The 14292-nt window shown below is 43.1% G+C and overlaps 1 protein-coding gene across 2 annotated transcripts in view; it reads left to right on the forward strand.

Moving 5' to 3' along the window:
- LOC139276105 (capZ-interacting protein-like) overlaps positions 1-12046 on the forward strand; it is a 74310-nt gene extending 62264 nt beyond the window's left edge. For both annotated transcript variants that reach the window (XM_070893594.1, XM_070893593.1), the window contains 4 exons: positions 2571-2648; positions 3411-3611; positions 4750-5526; positions 7850-12046. In XM_070893594.1, coding sequence (XP_070749695.1) covers positions 2571-2648; positions 3411-3611; positions 4750-5526; positions 7850-7879 — 1086 coding nt within the window. In that variant the 3' untranslated portion in view covers positions 7880-12046. The remainder of the gene's footprint in view (positions 1-2570; positions 2649-3410; positions 3612-4749; positions 5527-7849) is intronic.
- The last annotated feature ends 2246 nt before the right edge of the window (positions 12047-14292 follow it).

Here is a 14292-nt window from a genome sequence, read left to right on the forward strand (position 1 = left end):
GCCGAATTGTATGGTCATAGGCGGCTAACGTGAGTGCCCACCTCTGTATTTGCATTTATGGCCTTATTGTTGGCCAAAAGGGACGTTAGGAGTTTGTGATCTGTCTCCAGCTCAAATTTCCTGCCAAACAGGTACTGGTGCATTTTCTTTACCGCATGTACACATGCGAGAGCCTCCTTTTCTACCATCCCGTAACCCCTTTCTGCCTGGGACAGACTTCTGGAGGCATGAGCTACCGGCTATATCTGACCCTTGGCATTAACATGCTGCAACACACACCCGACCCCATAGGACGACGCATCGCACGTTAACGCAAGTTTCTTACATGGGTCATACAGCGTTAACAGATTGTTGGAACATAACAAATTGCGTGCTCTATTAAAAGCCCTTTCCTGGCTGTCCCCCCAGACCCATTTGCGACCTTTGCGTAGGAGCACGTGTAGCGGCTCCAGCAGCGTGCTCAATTTGGGAAGAAAGTTACCAAAATAGTTCAGGAGCCCCAGGAACGAACGCAGCTCCGTCGTGTTACGGGGTCTGGGTGCTCTCTGGATTGCTTCCGTCTTGGACACAGTAGGGCTGATCCCGTCTGCTGCTACCCTCATCCCCAGGAATTCTACCTCTGGAGATAGGAAGACGCACTTCGCCTTTTTCAGTCGCAGCCCTACCCGGTCCAGTCTGCGTAGCACCTCCTCCAGGTTGTGGAGGTGTTCTTCAGTATCGTAACCCGTGATGAGGATGTCGTCCTGAAAAACCACCGTCCCTGGAATTGACTTGAGGAGGCTTTCCATATTTCATTGGAAGATCGCGGCGGCCGAGCGAATCCTGAACTGACATCTGTTGTACTCAAACAACCCCTTGTGTGTCGTGATGGTGGTCAGCTTCTTCGACTCACTCGCCAGCTCCTGGGTCATGTAAGCTGAGGTCAGGTCCAATTTTGAAAAAGGTTTGCCACCGGATAACGTCGCAAAGAGGTCCTCCGCTCTCGGTAGCGGGTACTGGTCTTGGAGTGACACCCGATTGATGGTGGCCTTTTAATCACCACATATCCTGACCGACCCATCCGCCTTGAGCACCGGCACAATCGGGCTCGCCCAGTCACTGAATTCGACTGGCGAGATGATGCCTTCCCTCAGCAGGCGGTCCTATTCGCCTTCTATCTTTTCCCGCATCACGCACGGCACCGCTCTGGCCTTGTGGTGTACTGGCCTGGCGTCCGGGTTTATGTGAATCACTACTTTGGCCCCCATGAAAGTGCCAATGCCGGGTTTAAATAATGAGTCAAATTTGTCCAGGATTTGTGAGCATGATACTCGCTCCACAGAGGAAATTGCATTGACATCGCTCCATTTCCAGTTCATGACAGCAAGCCAACTCCTCCCCAGTAGTGCGGGACCGTCCCCTGGGACAACCCAGAGTGGCAACTTGTTCTCCGAATCTTTGTGGGTCACGATTACCGTGGCGCTGCCTAGCACCGGAATGATCTCCTTTGTATATGTCCGTAGCTGTGCGTCAATCGGCGATAATTTTGGCCTCCTGGCCTTGGATGCCCACAACTTTTTGAACTGTTTGATACCCATCAGGGACTGGCTGGCCCCCGTGTCTAGCTCCATTGATACTGGGATGCCATTGAGGAGCACTTTCATCATTATCGGTGGCGTCCTGGTGTATGAACTGTATACGTGCTCCACATGAACTCGCTGAACTTCAGCTTCCAGCGATTTCCCCCAGCGTTCATTTCTGCAATTTCTGCAGGCATTTTGCTCATCTCTGCAAACTCTGGCTGAGTGTGTGCCTCCACGCCTCCAACATAAACTGTTGTTGGAAATGAAAGGTCCCTTGCCAGTCAATCGTCCCTGACTGCCCCTGTGACTGTCCTTGAGTGGGCCATTAACAGGTGTTGATGGCCCCATTACTGGCCGCATTGTCCCTTGCAATGGCGTGAATCGCCGTTCAGCTTGCCATTGTCTCTGTCGAACTCCCCCTCTGGGTTCGACTACATGTTGGGGCATGCCCGATTGCCCTTGTCTGCCTGGAGAACTGTGTGCTGCTTTAACAATGTTGAATCTCTGTCCCAACCATTCCTTAACACAGTACCTCTCGTCTGTTCTGCTAGTGGCCATGCACGCGTGGTTTAAATCCCAGTTTCTTGTCGCCATTGATACGTCCTTACTATACAGTATAAATGCACACGAGGCCCATGCTTGAGAGAAGGTCAATCTGTGACCTGTCCTTTATTCCTTAGCACTCAAGTGATGGAAGTGGGTGGAACTTCCCCTTTTATACCTGAAGGTCCAGGTTAGGAGTGTCTCCCACAAGTTCACCACCTAGTGGTCATTGTTCTCACAGTGTACAACTTAGGTCAGATTATACATGGGTTACAATGCTGGTTGAATACATGACAGTAACCATTCAATGATTCTAACTTGACTATTGCATATGTCGAGGCTGCAAATCTGATTATCTGAGATCAGGCAATGTATATGAAATAAATGTCATAGCTTGATGGGCTCATTAACCTTTTCTCATTACATGCTTCTCAATGTTGTACTTAATGTTGTTTATATACACAGAAGCCATCAGTTAATGATTCCTCTCGTCATCCAAAGTTGAAATTGAAAACTTCCTCGCCTCTCATTGAAAAACTCCAGGTGTGTTTCTGGGAATATTTACCACTTTCTGTGACTATAGCTTGTTATGTGCAGAGTAGTGGATTTGTGGCACAGAGAGCTAAGCAGTAAGATAATGAAGCAGAAAATGCTGAAAAGAACAACCGGTCCATCAGCATCTGTAAAGAGAAAAGGCAGGTTAGCATTTCTAGGGTATATCCTTGGTTTAGTAGAGGAGTGTTATGGGAGATGCCACTGGGAGAAGACATTCTGAAAATCGTCTTTTCTGTCCCTGAAGATGATAAAGCAGTTTAAATAACATTAAAAATCACAAAAGTTGAGCTTGTACACCTCACATATTTTATCTGCAGTTTTAGAGTATGCTATTGTTTTATTTACCCTTTGTCTGAGCCATTTGGTGAATGTTTTATAATGTAATAAACACTTTCACTTGTAGAAGTTGTACTTTACAAGTATTCGGATTGCCTAAGGATGTATGTTATAGTGTCTCAGATCTTGGACTGGTACTTGTAATGTGTGATGTCTAACCAGCAGACCTAAATTCTGCTTGTAGCTGCTCGGCTTGTAAATGAAGTTTTCTAACATTGACAATTCAGTTCAAAAAATGTTCCTACCCCATCCAATGAGAAAGTTATAATCTTGGCTTTTACTTATTTTCTAAATGATGAGGAGCAGAGATTTGGGGGTCCATGTACAGATATCGCTAAAGGCAAGTGGACAGGTACAAAAAAATAATTAAGAAGGCTAATGGAATGTAACCTTTTTTCTCCTTTTTATTTATAGGCTACCTTGCTTCTCTCCCCAACAGCTCTCTTGCCTGGGGTTGGTCCAAAGAGTCCTTTAAAATCTTCCTTCTCGCCTTTTGCTAGTCCTGTTTCTACTCCTGATAGCCCTGGAGCACGCTCCCAATCCAGCGAATCAGATGGTGGTCCAGTTACATTTGACCAGCCCACAGAAGCAGAGCCTTTGCATAGTTTGCACAAGGTAAGATGCAGCACCAGTTTTGTGTTGTTATTGGAGTAAGCAAATCTCTTTCAATTGAGAGAGGTTTTTTTTCGATTATACATGGGAGCTGATATTAGTAAATAATTGTTCCATGGTGTCTGGAATCCATACTATTACTCATGGTGCATTCTGTAACCAGTGAGATTACATAAGCCTGGCGAGGCCCAGTACAAGCTGTTGTTTTCAAAATCTCAAACCTGGAACAGAAAGAAAGTCTTGCATTTATATGACACCTTTATCAACCACCGGATATCCCAAAGCGCTATACAGCCAATGAAGTACTAAGATACTGTGAACATGCAGGCAACTAGATAAAAATAGAAAGTGCCAGAAATACAGGGCAAGATTGTAACATCTGAAAAAGAAGAGACGTTGGTTTCTGATGGAGGTCGTAGGGTTGATTTTCCTCACTATTGCATGTGGGGAAATCAGTGTTCCCAGGCACAGTGAAGAGGAAAAAGGGACAGAGACCTGTTATGTCAGGTCTCTGTCACCTCCTGTGCTGCCCTGTGATTTATTGGGCCTTCTTCAAAGATCTGATTGGGCCTGTGCCTGAGACTAGGAGCTGTGAGGAGCAAAAGGATTTGGGCATCCACATGCCGGATCACTAGAAGCTAGGGCACAAGTACAGAAAGTAATCAAAAAGGCTAATGGAACGTTGGCCTTGAGGGAGCTGGAATGCAAAAATGAGGAAGTGATGCTTCGGTTGTAGAGTCTTAGTCAGACTTGATATAATCAAGTTGTGTAAAACGATAAAGGGATTCGGTTGAGTAGATGCAGAAAAGCTGTTTCTTCTGATAGGTGAATTTAGAACATAGGGGCATAATTAAAAAATGAGAGCCGAGCCACCTAGTAGTGAAATCAGCAAGTACAAAAGCTAATCTGGAACGCTCCCTCGAAAGGCTGTGGGTGCTGATTCAATTGAAATGTTCAGGATTGAGATTAATGCAGACCATCCCAGTTCTGAGGTACAGAGTTGATTTGGTGCATACCGCCAAATAATACATACGCATGCACGAACATCAGCTGGTTATCCCGACCGTGAAAGATAAATACATTTCAGATCCCAAATTTGTTTGGATGTGTTTTAGTTGTTTTGTTTGGTTTGCCCTTTTAGAATCGAGCACGTGTATCATTGAAACGACGACCACCTAGCAGGCGATTTAGAAGATCAGTCACTGAAGATACAGGTAACTCTGGCTCTCCAGAAACTGAAAAACCTGCTAACTCTGCCAAGAAAGTAGAATCACAACAGAATGGAGCAGCAGAGGAAGAAAGTGATGACATTTTTACTGATCAAGGAGTTCAAACCAACGATGCAGACTCAAAGAACACATCCTCGCCCAAAGATGACTCTCAGTCCTCGCCCAAAGATGACTCTCAGTCCTCGCCCAAAGATGACTCTCAGTCCTCGCCCAAAGATGACTCTCAGTCCTCGCCCAAAGATGACTCTCAGTCCTCGCCCAAAGATGACTCTCAGTCCTCGCCCAAAGATGACTCTCAGTCCTCGCCCAAAGATGATTCTCAGTCCTCACCCAAAGATGATTCTCAGTCCTCACCCAAAGAAGATTCTCAGTCCTCACCCAAAGAAGACTCACACTCCTCATCCAAAGAGTCTTCACCTGAAGAACCAGCCCAGAAGGAGCTCAATGACCTCTCGTCTTCTCAAAGCCAAGAGTCTGAAAGGTGTTCTAATCTAAACCAATGTGAACACATTGAAGACAATAATATCACTGCCAAAAAAACTGAGGAATCTTCAAACCAAGACAGTGAGGCCTGTGACAGTATTGATCATAACACAGCAGGAAGTGAGACTGCAGTTTCTGAGACTTCTAATCAAGAACCAAAATTTGAAGAAACAATAGATATTAAGCAGCAGGTCTCCAGTGCAGAGGTAGGTGAAAGGGTTTTGTTTGAATAAATTAACTCGCATGAACTCCAACAGTAGTACCAATTGATTTCTTGCCTCTTTAGGAATCTTTGGTCACGCGACCGTCCCAGCAACAATACGAGGCGTTTAGTTCCAGTAATCTTAGTACCGTTCTACCAGGGGGATTCCTAAAGGGAAGGAGCAAACTCAAGCCTTCAGCAATAATCTGAACAGCTGTCTTGCTGCAGTCTAGCTGAGTTATTTTTATGGCTTTTCATTTCAGTTTTATTATTTTTTCTTTTTACCAAAAAGATTCACCTTTTCACTCAGAATATTTAATTTTTCAGCAAATTTCCCAGCCTTTTTTGGAATTGCATTCCCGGCATTTTATGGGGGAAATTTGGGATTTGCGTACCAGAAAACATGGCAGTAGGTAGTTACAATTGCCTCTGTATTTTTATGATCTGTATCATGTAACATTTGGTTTCTATTTATGAACTGAAGAAACCCATAATGTTTTGGTTCCTGCTCCTCCTCTGCCTTTACCAGTTTCTGCACCACACTCTGATCGATGATGCACTAACGCAAACTGACTGCCTAAATTCCGCTCGGCTGGATGTATCTGTGCTGGTGTCTGTTACAGGTGGAATAAGTGATGCTAGGTGCTGTGAGGTACAGGGTTCATGGTCACCATTGGCACCTGTGACGACTACTTCAGGAATTCCCATAGTAAGAAAGAACTTGCATTCATATGTTACATAATAATTTCCTCAGGGCATCTCAAAGCGCTTTACAACAATGAATTACTTTTGAAGTGCAGTTAATTTGTAGGCAAGTGCAGCAGCTAAATTGGTGCACAGCAAGGTCCCATGAACAAAGAATGAACGAATATCCAGAACATCTATCGTTGGTGTTGTTAGTTGGCTGAGAAATATTGGTCAGGCCATTGGGAGAATTCCTTGCTTTCACTGAATCATGCCATGGGATCTTTTACATTCTCCTGAGCAGGCAGACAGCTCCTCAGTTTAACATCTCATCTGAAAGACAACATCTTTGACAATGCAGCACTCCTTCAATAATGCATAGAAGTGGCAGCCTAGATTATATACTCAAGTTCATTGTGGGTCTGGAACCCAAAACCTTCTGACACAACGATGAAAATGAACCAAATAGTTAGAACAGATAAAAATTAGAGTGATGGCTGAAATGTTCCCCCTGAGAAAAAGAAAGACTTGCATTGATATAGTGCCTTTCACGACCACCAGACTTGTGCAGCTGAAGCGTGTCATGGTACTATGCATGTATGTGAATGAATGAGCAAAGGGAGAAAGAATAACAAATCAAGAACGGTACTAGCTTGGAGCTTTGGAGATGACTTCAGCTTCTTCACGGACACTCACTCCATGGTCTCACATATCCATATCCACCATAGCCTATTCATGTTGACTGAGGCTTCTAAAACGAGGAGACCGCCTCTAGTTCTGGCCTGCTCCTTTCGGTTGTGTGTCATTTTTCCTGCCAGTAGAGAAGAAGCGTTGAACTGCTGGAGGTTTGAAGAACACACAAATGACATAGCCTGGTGATCATCTTGCACCCCAACTTATAGTAAGCTTAGTTAGTGGGTGTCACCTTTCACAATAGTCTTGCAATAACAATTCCAATTTGAAGTGTGAGTAATAAAGTGTGCCCTGATGCAGTATGGGTATGCACGTGAAGATTGGCCTACAGATTTAGTCAGGATGTAAATAGGTGGGAGGAAACAATTCCTTCATACTTTGCATATCTATTTGATAAAATGCAATGGTGGCTAGCCTCGCTGGCAGACACTTTCCTCGTCTGTTTTGGTAAGATGTGACCGCAGTGATAAGCAGCCAAACACCCTGGGCATCTCTTGAATGCGGAGTATGCTGCATATTTTCTATCAGCGCCTTCAAAGCTCAATCTAAAAATGGAGGTGCTCTGCCTCTTTGCCAAGCATGATTTTTTCTCTGCACAGTAACACAACAACAACTGAACAGTCCCTTTAAAAATCAACTGCTCATAGTGAACTCACTGATAGTACATTCCTATAAACAGGCCCAGTTCGCTGTGAGCAGTTAGAGCCAAGCTCCGAATATTCGGTGCAGAGTGGTATAGCGAGCATTAAATCATTTTGCTCCATCGTCTCACCGCTTTATAGCGCCCATATTCACCAAAAAGATAAGATGTGCTTGATGTTTAACATGGAAAAGCACAGCAGAGTTCAAGTGTGTATTGTGATGTTGGAAAGTGTCAACTATCTTTTTATCTATAGAGAGATTCGGTGCCGATTGTACATTTAATGCAGCCTGTGTTTATTCTTTTCTAGGAAAAATCTTCTGGAGGCACTGAAGACTAAAGATGTGCGTGACCAATCTAACTAAGCCAACATTCATTGGAGGTTGCTGGGCTTTCAAAGCAACTCAATTTATTTTGCGCTTATCTAGTTGACCGGTGAAAAAAAAGATTGCCCTTATTTCTACAGAACTTTCAGTTCTTTTATTTGCCAGGCTGTGTGTGAGTTTCTGTAACAATTCACCTGCACATTCATGCTTATTCTACTGGTTATGGGCTGGATTCATTCACACACCATCGCAGTTGTTCTGTCTATCTCCTTAGTGAAGTATGATCTGAATATTTCTTTTTTGAATAATTGTTTAATTCAAAGTGCATATATCACAAGGAGTGACTGAGACTAGTGCTAATCAACAAAATAAAATTGAGCCAGTTTGTGCTCGACCTTGAGACTTGATGTGCATGTGCAGATAAATGGATATGAAACTTGCACACACAGGCGCAATTAAAAGAACTAATAATTCCATGAAAACAAAGATGATGTCAGAAAAAAATGAGAAGAATCCAAACCAACATGAAAAATCATTGGCACTAATTATTGGAAAATGCCAAAAAGCTACCAGTATTCCGATCCGGGATATTGTTCATGGCTTCATTTGAGAATCAGGGGATGACTTTTGCCAATACAAAAATGAATGGAAGGTTACAGACATGTATATATTGTAGTTGTCCTGTCTATTAACTGGATACATAGGCCTCGATTTTAACTCTGGGTGGGATTGCTGTGCATGGGAGCCGAGGCAAGCGACACTCTCACATGCTGAGGCCCAGTGAGATTTTAGCTCCTGGACCTCATTTCCATGTTAAAGATTGGCCTCCTACCTGAACATGGCAACAATCACTGCCTGGTCAGCAGGTGAGAACAGGATTCAGGGCAACAGGAGCAGGAACAGTCTCCGGCAGTCAGCTAGATCTCGGGGACCTGGCAGGTATGGCCACCACTGTTCCCTCACTCAGGCCTCAGGCTAAAATGACAGCTCAAGCCCCGACGACAACATCGCAACTGATCAAATCGGGGCAGGTTACGAGTGTCTAGGCCCCCCCGCTCCATCAACTGTCCATCCTGCACCACCCACACCTAAACCTGAAGCCAAGCAGGGGGAGCCAAAATCGAGGCAATAGTTTAACTTAACTGAAATCTCTAATGCTTAAGTTTAACAAACTGAATTGTCAGTTTGCATTAGTAAGGCAATCATGCTTCCAAAATCTACCTAGCCTGTAGTTCAAAACTAGCACCAATATAAGCCACAAAGTATATTTTTTGCATGGAAACTTTAGCTTGCAAAGCTTTCACTTGAGCTAGCTTGTTTTATAAAAAAAATTTTTATGGACACTTTTTTTTTGCGGGGTACTTTTCTGATTTCATGTTCCACTTCCTCATGGTCTTTGTTTCCAAATAACTTGCTTCAAGCAGATGAGTAGACTTCTGCGTGACTTTGATGTCAGTTTTGCTCCAAACTCGGGGAAAGATGTGCTCAGGAACACATGTTCCGAGAGGCTTGGACAATGTTTCTCATTCTCCTAAAGACCCAATCTCTCGTCTTGTGATTGCCAGGAGCTGTTCAAACTTTCCACAAATACAGAATTATTTTATTTGTACTTCTTTAAAGCGGACAGCTCAGTGAGGTGCTACATTTACATAGAAACCCTTGGAGAAAGTGGGCACTGGAAGGGTTCCTTATGGTAAAATTGACAGACGGAAGGTTCAATTCTCTGCTTTTAGTAATTAATGCTGGTTGGGATCTTTTGGTCGCTCTCACAATAAAAGACAGAATTTTGACCCCCTCCCAATGGACAATTCATTATCTCCTAACTGCAGCACATCTGCAGATGACCAAGATGATGACGTGGTTATACTTAGCTGCTTAATCAGTTCTATTGTTTAAACATGATAAAAACACATTAAAAATACATAACAATTACAGGTTTCAAGTCTGCTTCAAGTCTAGCTCTGAAATGCGAATTGTCATCCTGGTAAAGTATTTTACAAAACAAATACATGTAGAAACGGTACAATTGGTGAAGTGATTTACATCATTTCATCAATAACTAAGCCTCTCACTAACATTTTATGTTTGTTACATTTCATTGATATTTACAAAATCAAAATATGAAATCCACAGATTGCTAAATGCTGCAGCAGGCGTCCTTTTCCCCACAGCGTTTAAAGTGAGCTCTGGGACTCGAGCCGGCCTGAAAACTCCTTCGTACATGTTATTATTTTGTAGCGTCACCTTATTTGTATTGATCTGAATCACTACCCACTGTGCACATATGGATGTTTATTTTTAGTTGCTTTTCTGAATATCTCAAGGCACACTGGCTTTCTTTACAAGGATCATGACTGGGGCGTGTTCTATTGGTTAATAAACATTGCTTTCATTAAAAGCAAAATCTGGATGTAATTAGCATGTTAATATTTCAAATTTGATTTTTGGTGACGATTATATTGGATGAATACCCATGCACTCCATTTATAGACTTACACTGCTCATCCTTATCCTCAGGTCCGTCACTATGAACGCAAATACAAGACATTAATCCTTCACATTTACTGATTTTAAAATTGTCTTTTGCTTTTCCCAGACCACACAGGGAGCTCAGTGCAGTCCCACCTCACTGCGACTACTTTTTAAAATCTAATGAGTGGGAAGATGAAACTGTTCTGTAGCAAATAAAATGTCCGTATGTAACTCGAGAATACAAATTGACAGTATTACCAGCCATTATTGGCATCGGAGGACAATTGTGCAATGGCTATTTGTGAGCGGTTTACAGTTTAAGTGGTTAAATAACATGGACCTCTCATTCCTGCAAATTTGAGTTGGGAAATAATCGGTTTGGAGAAATGTAACTGTTTAAATGATCAATATATGACGGCTTTAAAATTGCCTGGATTGTGGTTTCATTGGCAAAAATTAAATTTGAATTTATTCTCGTGTATCGACTAAAACTTCAGATGCAAATAAATTTATCACCAAATGTTGCCTGATCAAAGTGTCCCCATGAAACATGAGAATAGTAGGAATTGATTTTGTGGCAGCAAGTTGTTATTCCTATTTGAAATGTGCGATGACCTTTTATTTCTATGACTATTGTAACATGTAACATGTATATAGTATTACTGTGAATAACCCTATTGCCAAATGTTACTACCATGCCCACTTGTTTCAACTAATGATACAATTTTACTTCTCATTGACTGACTAATCTCCGCTATACCAGCATGTTGCAAAATGCTAGTTTTGAATTACTCAAAACAGGCCCCAAAAATTCAAGACAGCTTGGTAGCATTGGATAACAGAAAAGTGAGAGAGAAATTATATATAACGTTCAAGCAGCAGAAAAATCCAACTGTTATAAACCAAAGGATAGTATTCATACTGATTTTAATTAGATTAATTTTCTGTCTTTCTATCACAATAAACCAAAAACTGGAGTTGAAAACCATGCCTTTAGCCTGGGTGATCTAAACTGAATGTCCTTCTACAACTTTCACAATCTGCACATAGTTTATAAAAATAACCTCTTGGTGATTTGCTGAATATTGTAAAGTAGAATTAGAGAAATATAAGGAACTGTGCACAACTTCTTATTTACAATCACCAAACAGACTTCAGACATGTTCATTTGATGTCACTTAAATGGAATGTTGTTAATCAGATATTCCTTGGTAAAGGACATTTTCTCAGGCACCAGTTGAATACCAATGTAATTCAATGAGTGCTGCCGTTGATGGAGATAATCTGAAAAAAGTGTCCTAATTAAGGGCTTCACATGTACTTTCTATTTTAGTGTAAAACTGCTACTCTAGTCCTTAGAAGATGAATCCCCTGATTGCGCCAGAAAATGCGCTTCTATTGAAGAGAAAATGCTTTTGGTGAGATGGTGATTCTCAGCGTGAGCATTGAATTTGCTGTTGCCTAAATTATTGCATTACCTTGCAATTAATACTTTAATGTATAGCATACAGTTACTAGTCATGGATTTATATATAATATATAACGTGTTTGAACTACTGTATGAGGAACTTTCTGTGGAGTGAGGTATATGCAAGAAGTGTGTGCTTTCCACTCTTTTTTGATAAAATTTGATGCCAAAAATATTGCTTTTGTAAGCTTTTAAATTAAAATAAAAATGCATTATGAAAATTAAATCATTTTTGATTTCAGCCTTATTTTTTCAGGCAAGCATTTTCCTTAATTCAGTGCTTCTGTCTCTACTGAAATTTCTGTAATTTAGACGAAAGGTTCCTTTGATATCCATTATGACCGGAAAAGAAGGGAAAGCTGCAATATGACTGGGAACGTATGCCCTTGTCCCACAGGAACCAGTTATAGTTGTTTTCAAACTGGGACATTTAAAGTATGTGTGGGAATGATAACAGTCCAAGATGTACATGTCCCACAAGGACGGACTGGGCATTGGTAGCAGATGCAGATATTGGGTGGAACTGATTTCAACCAGTTTAGCAGTTGTATTTCTTCATTATTTAGCATAATATTAGGAGACCGAGATTGCCCACCGCCGGAAATTAACTGAATCTTTCGGTTTCGATGTGATCTGGCCGCCCCCATGCACTAGGCCGGCCTAGCCGTTGAAATTCAGCTCTTCGGGGATTTTTTTCTGGCCTCAACATGGGGGTGGAGTGGCCATTAATAATGGGGCGGAAGTGGGGGCGGGGCAGAGTAGTCGAGGCCGTCAATCATCAGCGCCGCACTGATTACATCATCGCGCTGGCGCATCACAACGTCTCTCCCCTTCACTTAAAGGGGAAAGCCATTGCCAAAGCCAAGAGGGGGTGCCAGGCGGCCATAATTGTCGGCCCGACCTGGCAGTCGGATGACAAGAATTAACATGGTGGCCGCGACAGTGCGCCCTCCCCTTTAAGGGCATCCGGGCTGCCATGGCAGAGAGAGTGCACCGACAGCTGTGGGGCGACTGACCAGTGGCGGGGCCACTCCCGAGGGGCAATTTTGAAAAGGGGCAATTTCGCGAGGGGGGTCCCCGCCAGTTGGAAAGGGGTCGGCGCTCGCACGCCGCAGTGGGAAAATGGGCGGAGCGGCCCTGGACACCGCTCCAAACTGGAGGTAGGGCAATTTACAAAATGGCAGCTCCTCAGCGGAGAGTCGCCAGCCATTCCATGCTGCCCCGTGGACGATGCTTTCAGGCAGCTAGATGCCTTATTGGGTGGGGCAATTTTGCCCCCCCCCCACCCCCAGATCTATTTTGAGCCTGTTTTTGCACTGTATCTGTACTACCTGCTTTTCAGATACTACTACCCAACTTCCAGCAGGTTTTGCAATTTCCGCTCATGAACTGTTTCTGTGGCTATTTCGTTATGTAAATCTTAACCGTCTCTTTATAAAGGGAATGGTTTCTTCATGAGGCAGGGCTCGAACTATGGCAATTGACAGTAGTGTGGCGAAGAGAGGGGGCTGTGCCTTAAAATAAGCAAATAATATAAGCACTCTGCTTGTATTAATGCCTGCATCAGATGCACCCTACTTCCTGCCTGCCTGTCTGTGGTATTCTCCATTCACGGCTCACTGGCACAGACTTTCCATGTTTTAATTTGTACTTACCAACAGAATTGAAAGATTACTACTGCAGAAAAATGACTTTCATTCACTGAGAATTCATCACCTTGTTTTCATATTTTCCTTGATGCATGTTCAATCTTAGCCAGGAGAAAAAAATGACGGGAAATCATCAAATAAATGGCAAGCCTTCAGGAGGAGTTGAAAGCCTGGTGTTCTGCTTGTCGAAGGTTTGCCTGAGGTTCCGTGCCACTTTAGTTTCAGATCTGTGATGGAGGGGGAGCAGCCAGAAGTAGACAAAGTACCCAAGAACCCAGCCTCCCAGTAATCATGGCAACTCTGCTGCCAATGTCAGAGCCCCTGTTATTCACTTTGTCAGTTAGACATTCTTTAATTTCTCTCCATTTGTGTTGAAAACTCTAACTTCAATCTGTCACTATTTTAGACATTCTGTAACTTCATTAATATTGTAAGACCTTCTTCTGGTCGGGGAGACACTGGCGAGAAGGCATCAATTGGAAATTAGTGCACAGAGAGAGTGAGGCGGGAAGCTGAGAGGCCTTTATTTATCCAGAGAGTTGTTGGAGCATGGATTGCTTTGTCCCTGGGGTAGTTGAGGCAGAGGACCACTACATCTTTGAAGGGAACAATATTTGAAACCAAGGAAGATATAGGAGGCTGTGGTAGAAAGTGGAGCAGTAGGATTAGTTTTGGATTTCTCCAGCATAGAGTTGACACAGTCACGATGGACTGACTGGCCTACTTCTGTGCTTTAAACTTGATGTTGGTGTCCCAGGGGGCGCTAACGGGCCACAAAAGACTTTTCGCCTGAGCACGGTACCACGAGCGACTCCTGCAAAATTCCGCTGGAGCTTAG

This window comes from Pristiophorus japonicus, chromosome 11 (genome assembly GCF_044704955.1).
Source record: "Pristiophorus japonicus isolate sPriJap1 chromosome 11, sPriJap1.hap1, whole genome shotgun sequence".
Classification (NCBI taxonomy): domain Eukaryota; kingdom Metazoa; phylum Chordata; class Chondrichthyes; family Pristiophoridae; genus Pristiophorus; species Pristiophorus japonicus.